Source organism: Tursiops truncatus, chromosome 20 (assembly GCF_011762595.2).
Source record: "Tursiops truncatus isolate mTurTru1 chromosome 20, mTurTru1.mat.Y, whole genome shotgun sequence".
NCBI classification, from domain to species: Eukaryota; Metazoa; Chordata; class Mammalia; order Artiodactyla; family Delphinidae; genus Tursiops; species Tursiops truncatus.
Genome location: NC_047053.1, coordinates 36,632,173 through 36,657,382, shown reverse-complemented (window position 1 = coordinate 36,657,382; position 25,210 = coordinate 36,632,173). Strand labels below are relative to the sequence as shown.

Genomic DNA, 25,210 nt, shown 5'->3' with positions numbered 1-25,210 from the left:
AGAGGCTCAGAAGACATAGGGAAATCACTGATTAATGCTCCCAGGCCCAGATCTATTTCCAAACACTCCCACTCTCATGTCAGGAAAGAAAGAGACATCTAGAAATACAACTGATGGTGGGAGAAGGGCAGGTGACCCCAGGGCCACAAATTAGACAGAACTGGACACATGGTGGGTTGGCAACACCAGGAACTAGAACCCAGGAGTCCTGCTCCTCCCCTCCCCCAGAAGCATAAAGAGGTCATTGCAGGGAGTGCAGCTTTCATGCTGGGCATGGCGCCCACTGTGACTCACGCCCTACCAGCCTGGTCGATCCTGAAACGCTGTCCCCACCCCCCTCTCCAGCCCTGTCAGTCCTCACCCTGAGAGCACTCATTACCTGCTGGGGCCCATTCTGCCACCTCAGCCTCCTTGGCTCGCTTGAAAACCCTTGTGTGTCTCTGCGCCCAGGTCCCCTACCAGGGAGACGGCAGAGTGATGCCCCTCCTGCTTCATTAGGGTACCCATGCATGGTTCTGACTCAGGGTCACTGCCAGCCCAAACTCTGCAGGATTCCATGTCCTGGCATCTCTTCAAACAACCCTGGTCCCTTCCATCCTTCCACCGCCTATAAACCAAGAGGCTTGAGCCCGCTGGAGGCCACAGGCAGACTGAGGGTTGTAATCCGGCACCCCTGGAAAAGCTCTCAGCCACGAGCCTGCCGCCCTCACCTACATCTCTCCAGCTTCTCACTCACTCTCCACTCCGGAGGGGATCGGTCCCCAAGCGCAGGGCGCACACAGCTCAAGGAACGCAGGGAGTTGGTGGCCCGGTCCCACCCACCGCGGCGAGGCCTGCCCGGACCCCTGCCCCTGCCTCCGACCCCGCTGGCCCCCGAGGCGCTCACCCTGGCCGGGCGCTGCCCGGGCGCGCGGCGGTCGCTGTGGCTGAGGCAGGGCAGCCAGAGGCAGCGCGGCTCCGGGGCGCTGCAGTCCACGCCGACGGCGCGCTCCCAGCGCCAGCCCCCGGCCCCCGCGCGCTCCACGCGCCACACAGCGCTGCCCACGAGCGCCGCGGCCGGCGGGGGCCCCCGGGCCCGGCCGCCGCCCCGGCCCCAGCGCGCCGTGTGCCGGGCTTCCGGAGACTGGCGCGCTGCGCGGGGGCCGGCGGCCGCTCTTCGGCGCCCGGCGGGCGGCGTCCTCGGCCCCCCGGGTGGCGGCGGCGGCGGCGGGCGGGCCCCGGGGGTCCCCGCCCGTCCCCCGGAGCCACGGGCCCGGAGCCCTGGGGCCCCGAGGGGACGGCCGGCCCGCGCGGACGGCGGCAGGACGGCTGCAGCAGCTCCGCGCCTCCCGCGCCTCCTGGCCGAGGGCGCCTGAGCCCGGACACGCCGGCGAGTCTCGCAGGGCAGACACCTCCCCCTCCGGGGCGGCCCCTGTGCGCGGCCGCCCCATCCCACACACTCACGCCCCCCACACACGAGAGGGCCTGCACAGAGCCCCCGCAGTCACTCACACACACACACACACACACTCACTCACTCACTCACTCACTCACTCATTCACTCACTCACTCACTCACTCCACTCACACAAAAACTTACTGTACCTGCCGGCGCACGCTTATACTCCTTCCAGTCCAAAGCTCAACCAGCTGCCGGTGCCCCAGAGAAATACACATTCCCACGCGTACACATGTCAACACACACCCAACCCACCTTTACAGACCCGCACCACACACACATCTAGACAGCCCACACCCTCCCCGACACACACAGTCACTCACTCCCCCTCTGTCCCCATACCCCCCCCCACACACACACGAACACACTATTCCCCTCATAAACACATTGCACGTGGCCATCCTTCTGTGTGCGCACACACTTTGAACACCCTCCCATGGGTACAATGGCCCACACACCCCACAGAGACACATTTGCAAGCATACCCACTGTGCCCCTGAAAGCACACCAGACCCCCACCTGCCCACCCATACATTCCACACACACCCCCCAGAGAGACCCACAAACCCCACGAAGGCACACACCTAGAGGACGTGCACACACTACCCAGCACACCCACTCCATGCATTGCTGCCGTGCCCCCTCAGGTCTCTCACACACACACACACTGCCCTGCTCAGACAGCAGCGCTCTCTCATAATCACCCCACCTCAGAGTCACGTTATACCCTTCCCACCACCACCTGTGGGAGCGTGTGACGGACCCTTTTCCCCAGGACTCCCTGCCCATTATGCTCTACCCAGAGGGGCCACCACAAGCCGACAATGGGCTCCAAGCTGGCCCCCACCTCACCCCTAGCATGTGAGTCAGACAGGAAGCCCCAATCCACGGCAGACCCTGCCCTCCGCCCCTTCCTGGCTCTCTCTCTTCCCAGGCCCCTTCCCGGGTGGGGCCGACAGAGGCCTTGGCTAGTAGGCGTGTCATGGCCACCCCCATTTCTATCCCACTTGACTATCCACCGTGTGCTCCCCCCGCACAGCCACTCCCCGGGGCCTGGGGCCACTGCCCTGACCTAGTTTTCAGAAAACAACAGAAGCCCAAGAGCACCCAGCTCGTTAGGGCAGCGCTGGGACTCCAAGTCCGGAGCCCCTCATTCCAACTTCGGGTCTTATACCTAAATTCTAGCCAGCATCCAGGTCAGGGAGGCTGGGGGCAGAGGGGAGCAGATCCAGCCCAACCCTGCTCCCAAATCTAGGAGTCGAGGGAGGAAGAGTCATAGGGTTGGGCCCTTGGGGGGGAAGCCACCAGAAGGGAGAACCAGGCATAAGAGTCAGCTCCCCCTTCCCTCCCTCGTCCCGTCACCTGCTGTCCCCAGCAAGGACAGGCCAGGATGGAGGATCCTGTGGGGGGAGGTAGAGGAGAGAGAAAGAGGGGCACAGAGAGGAAGGGAAACCAAGGGGAGAAGGAAGAGAAATAGAGGACCATGGGGGTGGGCAGGAGCGGGGGTGGGGGGTGGAGGAAGGGTGAGGGTGAGGCGTGTGGGGGCCAGGGAGCGGTTTTGTTCTCCTGTTTCCTGTTTGCCGCTTGCTGGGCCCCCTGTGCAGGAGCTGGACCCCCACCCCCACCCTGGCGGAAGCCGGAAGGGAAGAGCGAGGCTGCCACCAGCGCTGAGTCAGGAGGGCTTGGGACAGAGTGGGAAAGGACCGCGGTCAGGGGTAGCAGGGCTCCTGGCATCTCCATCAGCACCTCCCCCGCCCCCATCACTAGAAAACCGAGGCTTCTGGGTCAGGATCATTCCTGCCCTCGTCATGCCCTCCAAAGACCAGGACCTCAGACCAGCTGGAAGCACCACCGAGAATGTCCTCAGCCATGTCAGCCTCTGCCGCCCCGAATGGAGGGCAATGACCACAGGGATGTCCTGACTCAGAGTCTGACCCGCTTTCCCAGCAGGCAGCCAGTTAGTCCCCCCAGCTGCCTAACTTCCTTTCCTCTTGCTGCAAGTCCAGTCCCTGGTTCTGAGGAAATAAGACTCACTCTCCCGTCTCACGCCCCATGGAGCCTCTCATGGCCAACAGGTGCTGCTGTGTATCTGGATCAAGAATCAACCTCCCTGGGGCATCCCTGGTGGCACAGTGTTTAAGAATCTGCCTGCCAATGCAGGGGACACAGGTTCGAGCCCTGGTCAGGGAAGATCCCATATGCCACGGAGCAATTAAGCCCGTGAGCCACAACTACTGAAGCCTGTGCACCTAGAGCCCGTGCTCCGCAACAAGAGAAGCCACCGCAATGTGAAGCCCGCCCACCTCAACGAAGAGTAGCCCCTGCTCACCGCAGCTAGAGAAAGCCCACGCGCAGCAAAAATAAAATTTAAAAATTCGTTAAAAAAAAAAAAAGAATCGACTCCCCCCCTCCCTCGAAACTGCTAAGGGTTCTGAGGGCCGGCTCTGAGGGCTGCAGGGGGAGGCGAGGTGGAGAAGCAGCGCGGGGTTTCTGTACTCAGGGCAGCAGAGACCTGGGAAACGAGAAGCCATCTGTGACGCCCATCTCCTGCCCTCTAGTCTGACAGGGGCAACAAGGCCCCCAGAAGGAGGTAACAGCCTCCTCCAACACAAACCCACACCTTCCCCACCACACCCACTCCACCCCAGCTTTCTCCACAGGCATGTCAGGAGCAAGGTACACACCGCAGGGCCTAGAAACTTATACATAGTTTGAATAGATGATCTTCCAGGCCTGGGGAGCCTCTCGGCCCCCTCCCCCATTTCCTTTGGGAAAGGAATGTGGGGTGGGCCCCAGAGTGCAGTGGGGGAGGGGGCCAAGGGCTGGGAAATACCAGGCGTAGCTGAGATTCTATTCCAAGCCTTCCTGCCTAGTGAGTCCTCCTCCCCTACACCCTCGCCAGCTTCCTCCCCCCAAATCAGGAATTACCCCGCTGAGCAGTCCCTCCCATCAATCCTCTAGTTTGACCAGCTTGCAAAATCCATTCAACCTTATCTTCCTGAAGGTCCCCTGCGGAGGGCTTGGGGACTGCACCCCCAAAGGGAGGGCATCCGGTCTTCCTCTCTCCACGTGAGATCATCCTTTACTGTTTGAAAGCACTTTCACTTTATCTCATTTGACCCTTACCCTAAGAGTTGAATATTTGAGATTGTTTTTATACCCGTTTTTCAGATGCAGAAACTGAGACTCAAAGAGGACAAGTGACTGGTTCAAGGCTTGCTTTTACTAAGGTGGGACCATCCCAGGGTTCTAACCCCTAACTCAGATCTCTGTCCATTATCCTCTCATTTATGTATTCAAGAACCACGACTTGAGTGCCTGCTGTGGGCCAGGGGCTGTGCTGGGGGCTGGGACACCTTAGAAAAACAAGATGAGTGTAGACCTTACCCTCAGGGCGCTTACCGTTCTACTAGTGTTGTCCTAGCTCCTGAAGTCTTCAGGGGTCCCCAATTCCAGATCCAGGCCCAAGCCAGCTGCCTTCAGCCCCACCAAGGGAGACCCCCATACACATACCAAAGGAGCCCCTGTGTCAGGGGTTCAGGGCCTCTTCTCTCTGGGAGCGGACAGTTTGTTTGAGAGCGGGGTTAGGGGCCTCCCAGGTAAGCCTTTGAAGCAGAGAGTGGGCTGAGCTGGAGGAGCAGAAGGCTGCAGGCGCCAGCCTGACAACCAGAAACTGGGGAAGAGGGAAGCATCCTGCAGCCCAAGGGTCAGGTGATAGGAGAAGGAGGGAAACTGATACTGCTGAAGGGCGTGTGGCTCAGGAAGTGAGAGAGAGGGGTCCCAGGGTCAATTCGGCTGCATTTCCTTCCTCTGCTTGCTGTGTGCCTCCTCCCAGAATGCAGGCTTCAAACCACAGGACAAACAATGCCCCCAACCCAAGAGAATCATCCGGCATTTGTAAAGCTCCGACTGCTTCCATACACCCATCGCACACCATCAGACTGGGACACCCCACACGCACAACCTCACACACAGACGGAGCAAATCCCCTGCCAGCCCGTTCATCCCAGGCATGTAGGCAATGCGATACCCAAGGCATGCCCGCCCCGCCCATGCCTGGGCCTCTGACCCCTGCCCCAGTCTCTCCTCATTCAAGGGCAGCCGCCCCCTCCTTCCTCCTCCACCCTCCTGCCCCACTCAGATGCCTGCTTCCCAGCACCACTTGTGTGCAGTCCCGACATGCCCCAACAGGCCAAGCGGATGAGCCGGCCAGGCAGGCCCGGGTCTCCCCAACACCCTCAATGTGCAGATAACCCCGCGTCACCGGGAACCTGGGAACCCCACACTCGGTCTAGCCTGCGGGCAGCGGGTGGTTCAGAGGGTCTCTCCAGACCCCGTGCTTTCCCCATCCAGGGCCAGTCTTGCCCCGAGTGAGGGTGTTGCGACACTCCTCTCCCACCCTGAAACTGGGCCCAAGCCAAGGAAGGCTGGGGGAGGGGCGGGTGAGAGAAAAGGGAGGAGGAAGCACTCGTGATGCCAGAAATCAAGGAGGGACCAACACAATCCCAGCACAGAATCCCCTAGTTCTTCCGGTGGCAGTACGGCTCAGGGGTTAGCACGTGGGCTCCAGGGTCCTCTGGAATCCAGGACTTCTGGGGCTGAGTCCTATCCCTACCCTTTCTGGCTGTGAGACCTTGGGTGAGTTATTTAACCTCTTTGAGCCTCAGTTCCTCACCAATAAAATGGGAATGACACTAAGTTCCACCTCATAGGTTCTTAGGAGAATTAAGTCAATTAAAGAAAGTCTTGAGCATATAATAGGGGTTCAATAAATGCAAACTTTTGTTTGTTTTCTTTTTAAAAAAATTTTTATTGAGGTATAATTGACATGTAACGTTATATTAGTTTCAGGTGTACAGCATGGTTGGATGTTTATGTATATATTGAAATGATCTCCACAATAAGTCTAGTTAAACGTCTGTCACCATACTTAGTTACAGAAATTTTTTCTTGTGATGAGATCTTTTAAGATCTACCCTCTTAGCAACTTTCAAGCATGCAATACTCGATTATTAACTATAGCTGCCATGCTGTACATTACAGCCCCAGGACTTCTTTATTTTATGACTGGAAGTTTGTACTTTTTGACTCCCTTCACCCATTTCACCCCACATCCCCGCCACTCTGGCAACCACCAGTCTGTTCTCTGCATCTGTGAGCTTGGGGTTTGGGGGGGTTTTGTTTGGGGGGGTTCTTTTTAGATTCACATATAAGTGAGGTCACACATAAGGTATTTGTCTTTCTCTGCCTTATTTCACTTAGCATAATGCCCTCAAGGTCAATGCAAGATGTTTTTATTGTCTTTTGAATAGTCACACTCTCACACACCCAACCACACTCACATTCAGACATGCAGACGACTCAGCCACACGTACACAAAGACAGTGACACATGCAGACACTCAAGGAGGTCTGTACAAACCCAGGCGAACCTACTCATGAGGTCATCACCACCACCTCTCACTGCCTACCCCCTACAGGCCCCTATGTGCCCCACCTCCCCCTAATAAGCAGGGAGGAATCATCAGGAGCCCCCCTTCCATAGCAGAACTTCGGCAGGCCCAGAGCCCTGTCAGTAGGCCATCTGGGAGTGAGGAAGGGGCGGGCGACATGAGACCCCAGGATGGAACCTGCTCCCAGCAGACAAGGAGGATGGCAAAGGTGCCAGGCTGGCAGGGCCCCCTCCTAGCAAGAGAACCAGTTCCCTCCTCAGGGACACCAGAGGGAGGAGAAACTAAAGATGAGTAGCTTTCCTCATGGTGGGAAATGAGCACTTGCAGAAAACGGTGAGTCTGGAGCCAGCCACAAAGTAAACAGTGGGGCCATCGCCCAGGCAACCGTGGGCCAGTGTGGGCTAGGGCCCACCACAAGCCCTCTCCAGCCCCTGATTTACGACACTCATCAGCCCCTTGACTGTCTCAAGGCATGCCCTCCACGTATCCATTCTGGTCTCTGGGCCTGTCTGGGGACACCCCAAAAGGAAGAAGTTATGCTTCCTCCATCAGATTGGGCTCCCTGAGAGCAGGACTGTTGTTTTTGTTGTTTTTGCCCCATCTTAGTCCAGAGTCTCCCAGAGGTCATGGCCTGTGTCTTTCCTCCTCAGATTGGAGACTGCTCAAGGGCCTGGCCTGAGTCTCCCACATTAGACTGAGAGCTTCCTAAGGACAATAGCTACTAAATTTTCAGAAATGTATTTGTGGGCTTCCCTGGTGGTGCCGTGGTTAAAAATCCTCCTGCCAATGTAGGGGACACGGGTTCGAACCCTGGCCCGGGAGGATCCCACATGCCATGAAGCAGCTGAGCACATGGGCCACAACTACTGAAGCCCGCACGCCTAGATCCCGTGCTCCGCAACAAGAGAAGCCGCCACAATGAGTAGCCCCTGTCATCGCAACTAGAGAAAGCCCCAACGCAGCAACGAAGACCCAACGCAGCCAAAAATAAATAAGTAAGCTTTTTTAAAAAAGTAAAGAAATGTATTTGTACCGCTAGAGTGCTTTGTCCATAGTAGGCTCTCAAAAATTATTTGCTGATGGCGAGAATGTGGAGGAATTGGAACTCTTATGTCTTGCTGGTAGAAATGCAAAATGGTGGAAAACAGTATGGTGGTTACTCAAAAAATTAAACATCGAATTACAATATGATCCAGCAATTCCACATCTGGCCATGTACCCAAAAGAAGAGAAAGCAGGGACTCAGATATTTGTACAATGATGTTCATAGCAGCATTATTCATAAAAGCCAAAAGGTGGAAACAACCCAAATGCCCAACGACAGATGAATTAGATAAACAAAATGTGGCACAAACATACAGTGGAATTTTGTCTTAAAACTCTGACACATGCTACGACATGGATGAACCTTGAAGACATTATGCTAAGTGAAATAAGCCAGACACAAAAAGGCAAGTATTTTATGATTCTACTTATATGTGATACCTAGATTCATAGAGACAGTAAATAGAACGGTGGTTGCCAAAGGCTGCGGGAAAGGGGAATGTAAGTTATGGTTTAGTGGGTACAGAGTTTCAGTTTGGGAAGATGAAAAAAGCTCTGGAGGGGCTTCCCTGGTGGCACAGTGGTTAAGAATCCGCCTGCCAATGCAGGGGACACAGGTTCGAGCCCTGGTCCGGGAGGATCCCACATGCCGCGGAGCAACTGGGCCCATGCGCCACGACTGCTGGGCCTGCGCTCTGGAGCCCGCGAGCCACAACTACTGAAGCCTGCGCGCCTGGAGCCCGTGCTCTGCAGCGAGAGAGGCCACCACAGAGAGAGGCCCGCGCACAGCGGCGGCGGCGGCGGCGAAGAGTGGCTCCCGCTCGCCACAGCTGGAGGGAGCCCGCGCGCAGCAACAAGGACCCAATGCAGCCAGAAATAAATAAATTAAAAAAAAAAAAGCTTTGGAGGCATGTGATGGTGACGGTTGCACAACGATATGAATGTACTTAATGCCACTGAACTCTACACTTAGAAATGATAAATTCTGAGTTATATATATTTTGCCACACACCAAAAAAAATGGCAAAGTCAGAATTCAAATGAAAAAAATATATATCGTTGAAAGAAGATGGAACAAATGAATGGGTCTTCCAATGGGGCCCAGGAGCAGGCCCTGCCCACAGAGACTGCCCGGGACAGCTGGGTACCTCCTGCCGGGAGGACCTTTCCCTCCCACCCCGTCCATTGTGCCTTCTCAGAACCCCTGCTGTCATCTTTGAGGCCCTAGTAGACCGAGCACAAGGGGAGCTCTCAGGCTTCCAGGGGAGTCTGAACCTCCCACAGAGTAGGTCCTTGGCATTGACGAGGACCTACCATCTATCGGAGGCTGGACTGATGGACGCACAGTCCCTTGAGAGGCCACGTTCCAAGGTGTCAGAACCTTGGAAGAGTTTTTCTAGCAAAAGCCAGGCTAAGTATGGGGTTCCTGACCCCCTGAGGCCTGACACCCCCCCCAGCACACATGTCTTTCCCAAGCCTACATACGCTTACACACCACCCGTAACATATACACACATACCAGGGTGTGCACATAGAGGCAAGACCCCGTTCTCGCGTGCTGTCTCGTGCACACGGTCCAAGAAAACCATGCCTGAACGCTGAAGGATGCAGTCTTGTCAGGGACGCAGGCAGGTCCCGTGTGCGGGAGAGCCCCCTGGTGGCCCAGGTCTGGCACACTTAGCTCCCTCACAGCCCAGAGTGGGCAGGGTGCCCTCATTCCTTCCACCCCACCTCCCCCACTGCACTCTCCAGGCCCCCAACCAGGCCCCAGGGTCACCCTCCCCATCTCGTACAGAGGAGCAGGGTCTTCTGCAGAAGGACAGAGCAACTGTGGGAAGGGTCTCACTTTAGTTGGTCAAGGAGTCCTGGAGAGAGGCCAGAGCCCTTTTTCAGACAAGATCATGTTAGGGACAGTCATTCCTGAAGGCCAGAAAATGCCTGCAATGACTCTTCTCCAAAATCATCGTATCCATTCTTTGACTCCACACTGAACAGCTCATTTCAGAGGAGACTGGGGGAGAACTCTGGCCATGGCTCTTCCTATTGTCCCCCACACCTCTCTCTGGAAATGCTTCCTGTTATCTGACCACCTGGGCAGAGGCAACAGATGCACCTACTGGTTTCTTCCAGGGGATCGCTCAGTCCAAGTCAAGCGGAGACGTCATCCCCTCCCAAGGCAGGTCTCAGCAGATCCCCAAAGTCTCCCCAAGGGCACCCTGCAGGGAGAGGTTCTCAGCTCCACCCCTGAAACCACCCCCCCCATCACCCCAGGCCCTGCTCAACCTGCCCAGGTTATCCCTTCACCCTGCCTAAGAGTTGAACCTCTCCCTAATCCAGCCCATGATGCCGCAGAGGCAGCTGGAAGGGTGGAAGGGATGGATGGTGGCTCTGCAGGGACAAACAACCTCCCCTGGCTCCTGCCTGTGAGGGAGCTGAGATGATTTCTGTGCTGGGCTCTGTGGTCAGAAGAGGCCAGGCAGCAACGCCTTCGGCCCCAGATCCTCCCCCTTACCATGTGCCTGGCTCTGCATTTGGGGACATTGTAACGGCCACAGCAGTAATTAACATTTGTTGAACCCTCACTATATGCCAGGCACACTTCCCATGCATTACCTCATTTAACAGCAGAGCAGCCTCTTGGGATAAGTGTGACACACACCCACACACCACCTTGGCCTCTTGGGTCCCCCACCCAGTCTGGTGCTAGGTAGGGAATGCTGAGCTAACCCACAGGGCGCCTAGGGGTGGGGGATAGAAGGCTGGTGAGAGAGAGATCACTGGCCCAGCATCGAGAAAAGCTGATCTAGAGAAAGGGTCACACTTGCCAATGGTATTGGCCCTTGTCCTTTTCTGGCTGTGTGACCTCAAGGTCACACAGGTTTTCTTATTTCTTCAACTACAAAATGAAGCTAGGGATAGCAGCCTGACAAAGTTGCTAGGAAAGCATTCTGGGAACCAGTAAATGGGAGGGGTTATGGCCCCAGCCCTACATCCCACCCATCAGAGTGGACTCTGCTTCCCAAATGTCTCCTGAGTCCACCCACTTCACCATGTCCACTCCACCCCAAGTCTCCATCACTCCTCTGGCCCCTTACAGTCCAGACTAATTGTTTTAATACTATGACCACCAGGCCCTGTGGGACGTGCCTCTGGGTTCCATGCCCACCACACCCCCTTTCTCTGTGCTCCAGTTACCCTGGCCTCCTTCCATTTCCTTTGCGGACCAGGCAGCCTTCCAGCCTCAGGTCCTTTGCACATGCTGTTTCTGGAATGCTGTTCTCTCTTCCCTGGCTCCCTCCCTGCCTCACCAACCCACACCCTAATTAACTCCTACCCACCCTGCAGTTCTCAGCAAAAAAGTCACTCCCCAGAGACACCTTCTCTGGCCCCCAGACCAGGTCAGGTCCCTTTGCACCCTCTCACAGCACTCTCGAGATGGTGCCTGTATATTTATGAGGTTATTTTGACCAACATCTCCCCCCTGGGGCTGTGAGTTCTGGAAGGCTGGAACCATGTCTGCTTTGCTGGCAGTCAAATCCACAGCTCCTGGCATGGCACCTGGCACAGATTGGGTGCTCGGCACACTGCTTCTGAATGTACAGGAATGAATGAGCTTCTCCTCAGAGAAAGCAGATGGTTGGCAAACCCCCTGCCCCCAGGAAAGGTCTACCTGGGGCAGAGGCTGCTTCGCATCTTTGTCCATCTTTCTGTATTCCCTGCTCCCTCCTCAGTAGGAACCAGATCCAGAAAGTGGGGGGTGCTGGAATAAGGGAGTAAGGGGTGGGGAGAAAAGGGAAGCTGCTTCATCTCTTTTGTAGGGTCCGCTGTCCCTTCACCTCAGCTGGCCAAGCCCTTGTCCACTCAGGGCTGGTCCACCACATCCACAGTTCCCTCTCCCTGGAATATAACATTTGTCTCTCTCCCTCCCCCACCTTCCCTTAACTGATCCCTTATCCTCGAAGTCTCAGCTTGACTGTTTCTGAAAAGCTTCCCGGACTGCAAGCTAAGGAGCTTGCCGGGGTGCCACAGCTAGCGGCAGCTCAGATGCAAGCTCAGGTCTGTCTGCTGGCAGAGCCCAGGCTCTCAGCCACCTCATTATACGCCTCATTACTACCAGTTTCTCCCTGGAGGCCCGGCCGAAAGACACTCCCCCTCCCTAGGCCTCAGTTTCCTCCTGTGGGTTCGGCCAACCCTAGATTTCAGGAAAATTGGTGGAGATCGAAGGTGGGAGAGGAGACAGAGGGAAGAGTGAAGAGAGGAGGAAGAGGGAGGGAGGAGCAAGGAGGGGTGGCAGCCGCGGGCCAGCCAGACGTGAGTAACGCCAAATATGCGAACTACGCCAGCCCCTGAGCTATGAATAGGGCGGCCATGCTGGCCGCCCAGGTCTGCCCCTCACGCCCCGCAGCCCCCCAGCCCAGCCCTCCCACGCCAGCCCTGCACAGGGTCCTGAAATGGGGCGGAAGCCCAGGAGGCACTCTTGGAGGCGGAGGCTGAGTGGCAGGAGCGAAGAGGTGTGGTCATGCAGATGACATGCAAATAGAAAGCAGCTGGCTTATCTGATTGGTGGGTCTCTGTCCTTCCGGGAAGGTGGTGCTAAGGGGCACTAGACCCGCGCAGGGCCCCAGCTCACAGCGGCTTCCACCCGGGTAGCCGCGGTTCCCAAGCGGTCCTTCGGGTCACCCCTTGGCTGAAGTCGCACTGATATGTGCAGCCTCTGGAGGCCTCTCACCCTGTTCTGTCAAGGTCCTGGTAAGGCTCTGCTGCTGTGATACCATCCCCTCCCACCCCAGCGCCAGGTCAGCCTCTCCTCCTTGGAGCTCACATGTCTGACAGACAGCGGGGCACTTGGGAAATTACAACAGTTCCATCCCTGCCTCTGGACCCCCTTTCTTCATCAATGACGGAAGTGGGGAGCACTTCCCTGGCCCAGTCCAGCCCCTTGTGTGCCCCCAAACAAGTCAGTCAATCTCAGAGCCCGGCTCCTCTTTCTTTCATTCTGGCACTATTGATAGGTGTCCCGGAGGGCGAGGCGTCAAAGAGTTGTAAGATCAGGTTCCCAGCTGTGTGACCCCAGTCAAGTCTCTTTCCTCTCAAGTCTCCTCAGTTGTAAATGGGGTCCTTGAGGGGGCTTAGTGTGGAGTGCCTAGCACATAGAAGTTGTTCAACAAATCTTAGTTCAGTAGTCCACAAAGGATTTTTTTTCATTAATAAAAAAAATGAGATTCTATGAAGAAACAGACATGAGACAAAATTAAAAGGCTGCAGAGCGTAGCGTTTAAACATTCCTAAACAGGATTCAGAGGAATCTGGTTTTGAATCCCAACTTGAATCCCACTTCCTAGCTGTGTATCCTTTTGGACTAGTTACTAACCTCTCTGAGCTTCTGTTTCTGCGTTTATAAAATAGAGATAATCTATTCTCCATGAGGTTGTTGTTGTGCAGATTAAAGAGCTAGTGTGTATAAAGTGCTGAGCACAGCAGTGCCTGGCACTGGAATGTTCAATAAATGTTAGTTGCAACCAATACTCCTATTATTATCATGGGGTTTTCACAAGGCCGTGCGAAGTGCTATGGAAATTTTCAGTTCATCAGTCAACAATATTCATTCAGCTTGGCCTGGTCTAGGAGCTGGAGATAGAGCAGTGAACAAGACAAAAGTCCCTACCCTGATGGGGCTTAAAGTCTAGTCCCCAGAGGAGGAAATCCCCATATATTCGAGGAATTGGTGGCTGGTGGGGGGAGGGGTGGCAGATTTACAGAGAAGGATATTTGAACTGAGCCTTGAAGGATAAATAGAAGTTTGTGAAATGGAGAAGGCAGGGAAGGCTAAATTAGACAAGGGGAAGAGATGGCACGGAAGCTTCTGGGGAGGGGAGGAGGGTGATGCATCCCACTCCTCTCCTCTCCTCTCCATCTCCAATTCCACGTTTAGCCCTCAGCAACTCTCAGCTGGTCTGCTGCCTCCACTTCCTGACACCTTTCCACGGCTCCACAGTATCTACGGGACCAAGTCAAGTTCCTTAGTATGGCATGAAGGATCCGCCATGATGACGGACGAGAGGGACAGGATCTGGCCCTCATTGGCCTTGACAATCTCATCTCTCTTTACTCTCAGTCTTGCTTTCATTGACCCCACAAGAGGCCAGGCTGTTTCGCACCTCCTTGCCTTTGCTCACGCTGGGTCCTTCTGCCTGGAATGCCCTGCTCTCCCTTCTCCACCACCCCACCGATCCCAGCAGGCATCTTTCAAGCCTTGGCAAGCCTCACCTCCTTGGTAAAGTCTTCTTCCCCTCAGAGCTGGAGCGTCTCTAGAGGAGGCAGGGACTCAGCCCCTGTTTACTGCCAGAGCCATGGGGTCCTCCACACCACTCGTGAGCAAACCCAGACTCCAGGGAGGCATAGGGAAAATCCCTGTGCAAGCAGAGTCACGGAGAAGCAGAACATATTGTGCTGCCTGCATCCACCACCTTTCCCTCATTAGGCCAAACCCTACTTGGATTTCAAGGCTCAGCTGGGGGCAGGGGGAAGGGTCCACTTTCCCAGGGTGGCAGCTGTGCTCCCAGGCGCTTCCTTGTCAGGGAATGTAGCCGTGACACAGGACAGCCTTAGTTAGGATTCAGAAAGACCCAGATTTAAATTCGGATGCCGGGTGACCTTTGGTGGAGTAATTTAGCCTCTCAGGGTCTTGGTTCTTATATCAGTAAATGTACAACCACTTCACGATGGTCCTTGAAAATTGATCAAAAGAAGTTTCGATAAAGAATCCTCAGCTTAACTACTGTTAACTATTGTTTGGAAAGGAGATGAGAGAAAGGAGATTAATCATATCACCAACTGTTTTTTAACCGATCCCTATAGCAATTCTCCCCAGTGACACTGTTTCCATCTGTAAACTCCTGTTACCACTTTTGTGACCTCATTCACACTCAAATGATGTGAAGACAGGGTCTGTCTAACTGGGTCTGTCTCCCCAGTTAGATCAGGCCAATTTTTATGATAATATTTTGGGGGGTGGCAAGGGGTGTTCTAGACCGGCAGATACTGTAGATGCGCATCTCAGAACCCCTGAAAAAATCTTAGTGGAGCTTTTGGGTGGTGAGAAAAGGAACCCCTTGAGAGCCGGGCTGTGTCATACCCACCCAGGTCCCAAGACCCACAGAGAGAGCCTGGAACCCAGAAGGCACAGAGGAAATGGTCACCAAATGAACAAAGTATGGTTGGCATGAAAATCTAGCCACTGCCTGATTTTCCCAGGCACTGAGCCTCCAGTTTCTGGAGTCATGGGCCTTCTCCTGCCCCAGGCTATAATTAGGGAGAGGACGCTCTCACACAAGCCAGGCCTGGGAATGTCCTCAGAGCCCTGGGCCACACCCAGTCTCGGATAATGCTTTCCCTAGCACTGTGGGGACCATAGCACCTGGGAGCCACTGGAGGAGGAAAAGGTTCCAGTTCGAAAGGAAGAGGGCCCTGTTTCTCATCCCACCAGCAGTCCTGGCCTTGTTGTGTGACCCCCATTTCCTGGCTCCCACTCTCCCCTCTTGCAGACATCCCAACCCCTCCTGGGCTCTGGGTCCAACCTCAGCTGCCCCCTTATCCCCTCACCCACACCAGGTGCTGCAAGGCAGAGATGGGGCACGATGCCAAATGAGGGCTCAGCTCTTCGGATGCCAGTGCAAGATACAGGAAAGTACCAGAATTGCCTGCAGCCCCCAGTCACGGCCTGGGTGCTCAGCTCCCTCCTCCCTCTCTTGGGGAGGAACCAGGGGCCATACCCTCGGAAGAGGAAAGGGAGATTTGGAAGAATCTTCCCAAGTACAGAGAGTGCCGTGGTGCCAGGGGAAGGTGGGGATGCGGGGCATGAACCAGAAAACAGCCTCAGGGTGGGGTAGGGGTCTCACCTGGGCTGCCAAAGGCTTCACGGTCCGCTGCTCAGCCCAAAAAAACTGCCAACAGAAATTCGCCCCTTCCTTTCCCCCGGTTCATGGAATCACAGCAGGTCAGGGCTGGAGAGACCATGGGCACTTCTCCACTACCCTCGGATTAGAACTCAGCAGCCTGAACCCACTTCTCACCTGGCGTCCAACCTCCCTCTTCCTCCCACTTTTGCCTGTCCCTTCCCCTCTGCTTCTAGTCCCTTGGCCTTGGCCTTTCTCTAGGCCTCAGTTTCCCTTTGAGCCAAGTGGGGAGGCAGGGGAGGGGATGGTCTCCAATATCTGTCCAGCTAAAACTTACAAAGATGTTCCCTTTCTCGGGGGCATCTCTCCCCACTCCCTCGCTCTCTTTTGGAGAATGGTGGAAACTCTGTGGTGGAGGGCAGGGGTCTGCACTGCAGCCTCCCCTTCCTGCCTCTCCGGGCTCTCAGGCTAGCCCAGATCTCCACCCCTCCCTCCTACCGAGGCCTCTAAGTCCTGCGTCTACACCCAGTTCTCTCCAAGGAGCTCTCACACTCTTTGAGGAAATTAAAAAGGAAAAAAGCTGTGGATTTAGGAGCCCAGAGTCAGAGATAAGTCAAGCCAGGGACTGTTGGAAACCAGGCCAGAATGAACTCTGTCCTTCCCTAATTAACCCTCACTTGGGGGCCAAGACCCTGGAGTGGTTGTCCTCCCACATGGCTCCCACATGTCCCCCTGTCCCGACCACATTCCTCCGGCCCACACACCTCCCCCCAGCCCTCCCACCAAAGGGGCCAGTCCTGGGTCTGTTTCCATCCTTGGCTTGTGGGTCTCAGTCATCCCCACGCTCCGCCCCAAGTTCTCTCCTCCCAGGGATTCAGGCTGAGCTTTGAAAGGGTCACTTCAAAGAGGACCTGCCTGCCGAGGGCCCAGCCAGACCCAGGGCTGGCTGCTCGGCCAGATTCCCGGTGGCTGGGGACAAAGGCCCCACTGTTCCCCCGACCCCCAGACGCCCCCAAATGCACTGGGCATAAGAAGTCTTTCTTTCCGCAGTTCTGTTCCTTACAGGCCCCAGCTCTTTGCCACAGGGAGTAGCCCTGGCCCCTCGTCCAGGAGAGTCTGGGGGGCGGGGGTCAGGGAGCTACCAGTTCCCCACCCCCACCATACACCCAACCCCTTTGGGCAGCCAGGATGTGGAGGCAGCCTTGGGCTGACTTCAGAGCCAGTGGTCCAGGCATCGCACCACCCCTCAGCCACCAAGCCCTTCCTGGCCTGCAGTGGCCTCCCCGCTTCTCCCACCCGTCAGAACCATGCCCATCCTTCCAGGCCTCCTCCAGGCAGCCTCTCAGGACTCCCTCTCCTCAGAGGAGCCTCATAGCCCAAACCACAGCAGCCAGCCTCTCACTCCGCTCCCCAGTTCCCAACAGCGGGAACCAGGTCTCACCTGCTCCTCTAATTTCCTACCACACGGTGCTGATCCCAAAGCAGGGTCCTTAAGGTTTTCTATGTCAACCCCTCACCCAATGCCTGAATTCTCTCTAGACTAGTCTGTGCTTGCTCACCTCCACTGACAGGGGCCTCACTACCTACAGGGACAGCTCTTCAGATTACTCCGACCATAAAGGGTTCTCTTTATGGAGCCCAAATTGTGTTGTCTTCATTGCCATCCAGTTGCTGCTAAGAGTTGAGATTACCAAATGTCAGCCAGTTTACCTGTATTACCTCATTTAATCCTCTCAGCAATTTTGAGGGATTATTTCAGGGATAAGAAAATGGAGGCTAAAAACAACTAAGTAACTTGGCCAAGGTCACATAGTTGAATAAGGGGTAAAGCTGAAATTTGAACCCCCTCAGGCTGAAGGCAGGGCCTAGACACCCAATGTGCCTCCCAATGTACCAGGAGCCGTGCCAGGCCTGGGCCTCTCATCTCCCGAGGTTGCTTGCTGATATGAGAAGGCAGACCACACCCACCACACTTCTTTTTTCCTAGTTAGCTCCCACCAGCCTTTGTCAGCAGATGAAGTGTGGCCTGGGGATAGTGACAGACCCAGCCAGTGGGGAGCAGGGGGAGGCAGAGGGGAAGAGGTCACCCGCCTAGGGGTACACGGGTTTGAGAAGGCTGGAGGAGGTGACCTTGGGACTCAAGTTTAGGACTGGAGGTGAGAGATGGAGAATTGATAACTACGAAAGGCCCTGTCCCAAACCCGACACTCCGTCCACCCTCCAACTTGAAAGGCACAGGATCTTCCACAAAGGGGATGCATTGGGCTGAACATCTCAGGGCCAGAGAGATGAAAAAGGAACAGACATCGTTAATCCAACCTGTCGTCTTTTCCCACCTGCCCATTGCTCAGCGCCATCCCCTTGGAACTCTGCAGGAGAAAGGGAGGGAGTGGGAGCAAGAGAGAAGTCAGAAAGCTGAGGGGCCCACGCGGCTTGCAGGATCTTAATTCCCGATCAGGGATGGAACCCGTGCCCTCTGCTGTGAGGGCACAGGGTTCTAACCACTGGACCGCCAGGGAATTCCCCTGGGTGAGCTTTCCTTTCCTCTCTAGGTTTGGCTCAGGCACTCCTGGCACCGATAACAAAATGATGCTCCTCTAGGCTACTTTCCCAAGACTCCAACCCAGCTACTTCGAAAGGATTACAGGATTCTGTGATTCCTCCATATACTATCAGTGAGTCAGTGAGTCAGTCAGTCAACAAACATTCTCAGAGTACTGGCTGCATACCAGGCTCTGTGGATACCAAGATAAACATGACACCTCTGGGGCTGCTTGGAATAAGCACGGCCAACTCCCTAGCTCTGCCACTTACTAGCTGTGTGACCTCAGGAAGCCACATGATTCTTTGTGCCAGTTTCTTCATCTGTCAGATGGATAGGAATAATGTAGCCAGTGGTCAGCACTGTGGAAGTAGTTGCTATGACCATTTTCCCCGTCCGGCAGGGGAGACTGATGTGTAGACCACGCATCACAATGCTGGGGCAGAGCTGGGCACGGGGCACCCACGAGGCCAGGGGAGGGGCTGCTCCCGGCCTGCACTTCACAAACATTTATGGAGGGCCGCTCTGTGCCAGGCACTGTGCTGGCCACTGGGGACACAGAGATGAATGGGACACATTGTCCACTTGTCCCTGCTCCTCCCTGCCCTCCTTTTCCCTTCCTGGGGCCTAATCTCAGAACGCTGCACTGGAGGGGGGCACCCGGGACAGAACTGTGTGGGGAAAGGCATGGCCTGGGAGCCCGGGAGGCAGAACCCCTGGGTTCATGTCCACCACTCCCGGCCTATCTGACCTTGGCCACCCTCTGGCCTCAGATTCCCCACTGTTGGACAAGATGACCCCTCTGGTCCTGACCCACTCTGACAGATGATGAATACACTCCACCCCCATACAGCTTTAAACTCACCCCAGAGTCCAGTCCCAAGGCCATCCCAGCCTGTCGTCCCACTGAGGCAGTGAAGAGGAGATGCCTGCCTGGTACTGACAGGCACTGCCCTGCTGACGAGCTGGTGCAATTTCACATGAAAGAGGGAGGCCTGGATCTAAAGGCGGGTTGTTTGAAGGGGATGGAGGGTACTAGGGGAAAGGCAGAGCCAGCTCCCACAGGCCCTATTCATGGCTCTCTCTGGGGAGGGAGAGAGAGCAGGATAATTAAAACCAGGCTTTGTCCAAATCCCTGACCAAGCCAATATCTCACCTTTGAACCCCTGCAGCCAATAAAGCAGGGCTGATGCCCCTTTGGAAGGAAAACACCAATGAACCAAGCCACAGCCCAAGTGCGGTGGGCTAGCATAGGGCGGGGTGGGGGGTTGCTGGAGTAAATGAGCTGATTCCCCACCCACCAACCATGGATGGACACCTGAGGCTTTGCCACCCTGAGACCTCTTGTCGCCATCCGTGTCCCAGCTGAAAGCAACCAAGCTCCAATCCAGCAAGAGGTTGACCTTGATCTTGGCCTGTATCCAAGACGGACCCAGATTCAGGGTGAGAGTGACAGCAGACAAGGCAGGTCATGAAAAGCAGGGTAGTGGAGTGAGACCATGAACTTGAGCCAGACTGCTGGGTTCCCACCTTGGCTCTGCCACTAGTTAGCGATGTGATTTTGGCCAAGCTATTGGCTCTCTGTGCCTCAGTGTCCTCAACTGAAAAATGAGGATAATAACGGCACCCACGTCATGGTGGTTTTGTGAGGATTAAATGAGGTAACTTATATAAATCCTGGCCTAGGGTAATTGCTATCTATGTCTTAGCTATCAGCTCTACTATTAGAGCAATTCTCCATCCTTAAAACACATTTTTTTCAGGCACTAATATATATGCTCATTTGAGTATATTTGCATCTCCCATGAATCTCTCCAGATTTCTACACTGGAATCCAACATTACAGGAATCTACCTATCTAACCCACTATACTGGAGGAAACTTCCCTGCCTGATGCTCCAGGCTCACCTGGGATGCTGCAGCTTGTAAGCCTCTCCCTAGAAGTTCTCCCAAATGGCTAATTGCAGTCCCTCATTCGGTAACTTATTCCATTCGCCTTTGTAGACTCTCTTTTAATCGGATACATCATGAAGTCCTTCTTAAGTATCCCTGCGATAAAGGATGAAGCAAGAAATGCCTCTGCCCACTACTGCACAGCCCTGTTCACCACCCTCCCTCATCCCCCACTCCATGCCCAAAATGCTGCACCCCTGGGGGCCAGACTGGCCTCCTGCTCCCCTTGCCCCTGAGCTCAGGGTTGGCCTGATGCGGGGGCACAGAGGTCCCCATCCAGGCTGCCCAAACACAAGGCCTATTCCCAGCGTCCAGTCCCTCTCTGTTTGAGCTGAGATCCTCAAAAGCCTGCCCCATTCCCCATGGTGTCCCAAAGGCACCTTCCTAATAATGTTCCCCTCCCTAGCGCTTCATCTTGTGCTGTGACCCATCAGAAGACCCAGTTTCTAGACCTGACACTGTTGCTGTGTCGTCTCAGACCCTAATACTTACCACCCTGCCTGCTCCCAGGGCTTTTGAGGCCCTCAAATCCAGCACTGAAGGATTTACTGCCCTCATCATTCCCAAGGGGAGGGAGGGGCTTCAGATGCAGGAACTTGGAGCTCCCAGAAACCTACGGTGGACCCAACCACCTTGTGAGCAAGTGGAAGAAGAGGCTGGGGCTGAGGGCCTTTGGGCTGTGTTTGGAAGCGAAATGACTGGTTATGTAATTGAGATTGAAGTCGCAGGCCAGTGAGCACATCTTAGTGAGAGCAGCCGCTCTGGGGAATGGGGCTGTTGCCCTGGCAAGAGGGGGAGAACCCCAGGGGATCAAACACCTTCCCTGCCCTCCCACAGCTGGGCCACAGGGTGGGGCTGGGGGTGGAGATAGTAGGGGGGGTGGAGATGAAGTAGGTGTTGGTGTGTGTGTGTTGGGGGTTGGGGGGTGGGAATCCAAGGAACTCGACGATAATGACATTCACTTCCATCCCCAGTCCACTCTGAAATTCAAGTTTCTAATTAGGAAACACTTTGGCTGAAAGGTGGAGGGGGAGTCAGGGGATAGAGATGCAGACCAAGGGAGAACTGTGCCTACATCCAGCTCCTGAGATACACACCAGTCTCGGAGTTTGCAAAGCACCAGACCCCAGCTCCAACACTGAGGGGATGGTTGGGGAGGAATGGCCCTAAATCCTCCAGCCCCGTCAAAAGAGGAAGAGACCTTCTCAGCCCAGGTCTTGATCCCAACCTGGACCCCCAGGAAACTTCTTTTTCAAGCTCAGAAAATGACTGGCCTGACAGTGTTCAACCCTTCGACTTGGAAAGGGATGGAGTGCATGTTGGGGCGCTCCAGTGGGACAGGGCAGTCAGGCTCAGAGGCAGGGTGCTGGCCCCAGTGGGGCCCGGAGGCCCCTGCTGGCCCTCCCCAGCCTCAGCAGCCGGCAGATGAAAGAACCCAAGCAAAGCAGCCCAGCGCTGAGTAATGCCCCTGGCACCCCGTGCCCAGACCCACCCACAGCCAACCCGAGAGGGCAGAAGCGAGGGCAGCCGCGCCTGCAAGACCAGGGGTCCCCGGCCTGTTTCTCTTCCCCGGGGTGGGGGGCGGTGGACCCGCGCCGGACAGCTCGTCGGGCGGTCCGGCCCGGCAGCGGGGGGAGTGTGGCGCAGGGAGGGGGTGTCCGGCCACAGTGGCCAAGGACATCCCGCTCCGGGAACCCCTCCCCCACTCCCTCTCCCTCCAGCTGTGCCGGGGCCTCGCCAACGGAAAACGAAAACTCGGGCAGAGGAAACGGCGGCAGGCGCCCCGCCTGGAAAACCCGGACAAAAGGCGCGGGCCTCCCGCCCCCGCTGCCCGGCCGCCGGGGGCCTGGCACCGCCGCCCGGGTCGGTGCCCCCGGCCCTGGCAGCCCCGTGCTAGCCCCGGCCCCCTGCCTGCCTTCTTCCTTTCCGCCCCCTGCCCAGGGCAGCTCGCGCTCCGGCCCCCTCCCCGGCCACCAGCCGATGTTCCCTGCAGCCATGCCCGTGGTGCCCGCGCCGTGCGCCCCAGGCTGTGCCCGCCGAGCGGGGGCGCAGCGACCCCGGCCCCAGCTGCCAGCTTCCCGTTAGCGCCTGGATCCGCCCCCTCCCCTGGCTCAGCATCCTCACCTTGGGGGGCCGGGGCTCCGGGCGGGGCGGGATCCCGACCAGGCAGAAGGCGACTCCATTCATCGGGCGGCAGCTGCGGCTCTGCTGCCAGGGCACTGCTGGGGGCGCGGGCAGGGACCAGGGAGGGGCGGGGCCGGAGGGGCGGAGCCGAACGCGGAGGGGTGGGGCGTCTCTTCGCTCCTCCTCCTGCGCTCCTGACGGGGCGCACCCTCTGCCTCTTGTTAGGGTAGCAGACTGGTACAGAGGGCTGAGGCAGGGGTTGCCGCTGGCAGCGGAGCTAGGGGGCAGAACACAGCCAGCGGAAGAGAGATGGGCTTAGAGAGGGTTTGGGCCGGCCTCCAGGGGACCAGCCCATAGACGGTGATCCGGGCCGGCCGAGGAAAGAGGACAACGGCACAGAACACAGAACTAGCACCGAGGAGGGAGGGAGGGAGGAAGGAAGGGAAAGTAAAGCAGAGAGAAACACAGCCAGACAGAGGTAGTCAGAAACAGAGACGGAGAGACCCAGAAAGCATGAGAGAGGCAGGGACACGACAGAGACAGAGTAGAAAGAGGCAGAGAAAATCAAAGACAAAGATGAAGAGACCCAGGTTGGAAGAGAGGGAGAGACAGAAAAAAGGCTTAGGGAGCCTTCCATCCAGAGACTCACGGAAGCTGAGACAAGGGCAGAGATGGCTATACCCAAGGGGGAGGGGGAGGACGATGAGGGTAACGGGAACTTTCAGGGGCTTCATGCCCCTCAATCTGGGACACCCCTCCCAGGCAGCGTCTCAGCCCAGGATCCCATGCAGGCTGTAAGAGAGAGGCAGGTGCCCCAGCCCTTCAGACCCCCACCCAGCCAGCCTGTGGCTCAGGCCTCTAGACAGCCCACAGACCCACTCTGCAGTGGGTGACAGTAAGAGCAGAGACCCTCCAGACCTCCCAATCACAAGCTCCCACAGCCTCCCTTCCCAGCTTCACTCTGAGCTGGACCCAAAGAACCATCGGGGTCCTGAGTCAACTTCTCATTTCCCTGCCCCCACGCAGGGCCCCTGCAGCCCATCCCCTGATGATCCAGGAAGGGGCAGTGTCTCAGTCCGTAGATTCTGCTGGAAAGTTCTTTCTGCTATCTACCTAACATCCTTCCTACCTCCTATTTTGTACAGGCTATGCTTACCTCCTTCCCTTGCCTTGTTGTAGTTTTTAAGGGCTCCTGCATTCCTTCACCCAGATTGTGAAGAAAGGAAGGCAGAGACCATAGATAAATAGGAATATGATTTGGGCAAGGCAGGCAATGAAAGTGGGAAGACCGACTCCGCCTGCTGAAATGGCCCACCCACTCTGGGGCAGTGAGCCTCATAAAAGCTCTTTGCTTCACCACCGCCACCATCCCGATTCCCGAGAGTGGATCAGCCCCAAGTCCTGGACCCCTCAGGGTCAGGGAGTCAGGCCCTGCAGGGGGCAGTATGGCCCAGACACCTACCAGAACATCCTTACTCCGGTAAACCTGAGGAAGGAGATATTGACTTGTTTTTAACTCTTATGTTTTATTTAATTTACTTTAAATTCCCTGGAAATCAATGGAAAGGGACGCTTTTGTAATAATGGAAGGGCAGTTAAGGACTGCTTCCTTCCCCATCTCTCTTCATCAAGGTCATGTGCAGCCAGAATTATGCCCCACTTCTGAGAAGTTCTTCCTGCTATCTAACGGTAATCCATCCTACTGCCTGTATTTTCTTGCTTAATCTTAAACCAGGTCCCTCTGTCTGACTCTTTCTGCCCTGCGGCTCCAACAGTCCAAGGCTTGCTCCCACCCCGGCTCAGGGGTCCTTTCCTCTCAAAACAAATGTGTAAGGGGGGAGTGGTGGCATCTGAGATCCAGACTGGACTGCGTGGGGAAGGGGAGGAGGGTGGTGGCCTCTGGGGTGCCCCTGGCTCACTTTTTCCAGAGCCTGATGCCCTTAGACACTGCAGGAGGCGGTGAGAGGAAATGAGCTCACACAGGCCGGCAGGCAATTCCTCCCTCCACAATGCACTGCACTCACCTCCCCCATCCTCTCCCACTTCCCAGAAAGTGCGCTCTTCCCCCACCCTGCTGCCCTTCCCACCTCTTCCTGCACCTTGACCTGCACCCCCATCCTGTCCCGGCCCTCCCCCATCCACCTTCTCCAGCACCTCTTTCATTCTTCCTTTCCGTCCTGGCTCCCCAACCCCTCTGACATCTGGGTCTCACTCCCTGCATCCCACCATCCACGCCCCCCAAACCCACTCTATTCCTGGCACACTCCTTCTCTGGGGATTAGGGCAGTGAAGCCCAACATGGGATGGAGGGTGTCCCTCACTGAGGACCCTCTTTATACTCCCCCTCTTTCTAAATTCCTCTCCCAGCCCAATCACCTTCCTTCATTCACAAATGTTTATTGGGAGTCCTGATATACCATGGGTGGGAGAGTGGAGGTTGCCCCTGGGGATAGGAGATAAGGCTTAACTCCTTCCCTTGAGGGGTCCTGAGATCCCAGAAAAGGAGCCATGGGAGGCTGGAGAAGCAGAGGAATTCTTCCAAAAGCAGGTGACCGTGATCTTTTGAGGGCGTCATGCATGGGATGGGGTGAGGTGGGCGATGGGGGGAGAAACACTCTGGGGAGAAAGACTATCATGGACCAAGGCAGGGAGGCAGGAGAGAGCAGACTCTAGCAGTGTGGCTGGAGCCAAGCGGAAGGTCCGTGGGCAGGAAGCATGGAGGGATGAGGAAGGAAATGCGGGTGGGGATGTTACAGTGGAGTG

General features: G+C 56.1%; 1 protein-coding gene across 6 annotated transcripts in view; it reads right to left on the bottom strand.

Annotated features, from left to right (window-relative positions):
• ARHGAP23 (Rho GTPase activating protein 23) overlaps positions 1–25,210 on the bottom strand; it is an 81,429-nt gene that overhangs the window by 50,754 nt on the left and 5,465 nt on the right. For 2 of the 6 annotated variants that reach the window (XM_033847504.1, XM_073798521.1), the window contains exon 1: positions 1,584–1,670. The exons of 1 other annotated variant lie outside the window; for it this stretch is intronic. In XM_033847504.1, the coding sequence (XP_033703395.1) occupies positions 1,584–1,655 (72 nt within the window). In that variant the 5' untranslated portion in view covers positions 1,656–1,670. Of the gene's footprint in view, positions 1–886; positions 1,451–1,583; positions 1,671–11,603; positions 12,254–22,447; positions 22,589–25,210 lie in introns of those variants that run through there. 3 more of the 6 variants (XM_033847505.2, XM_073798519.1, XM_033847506.2) reach the window with 3 other exon arrangements.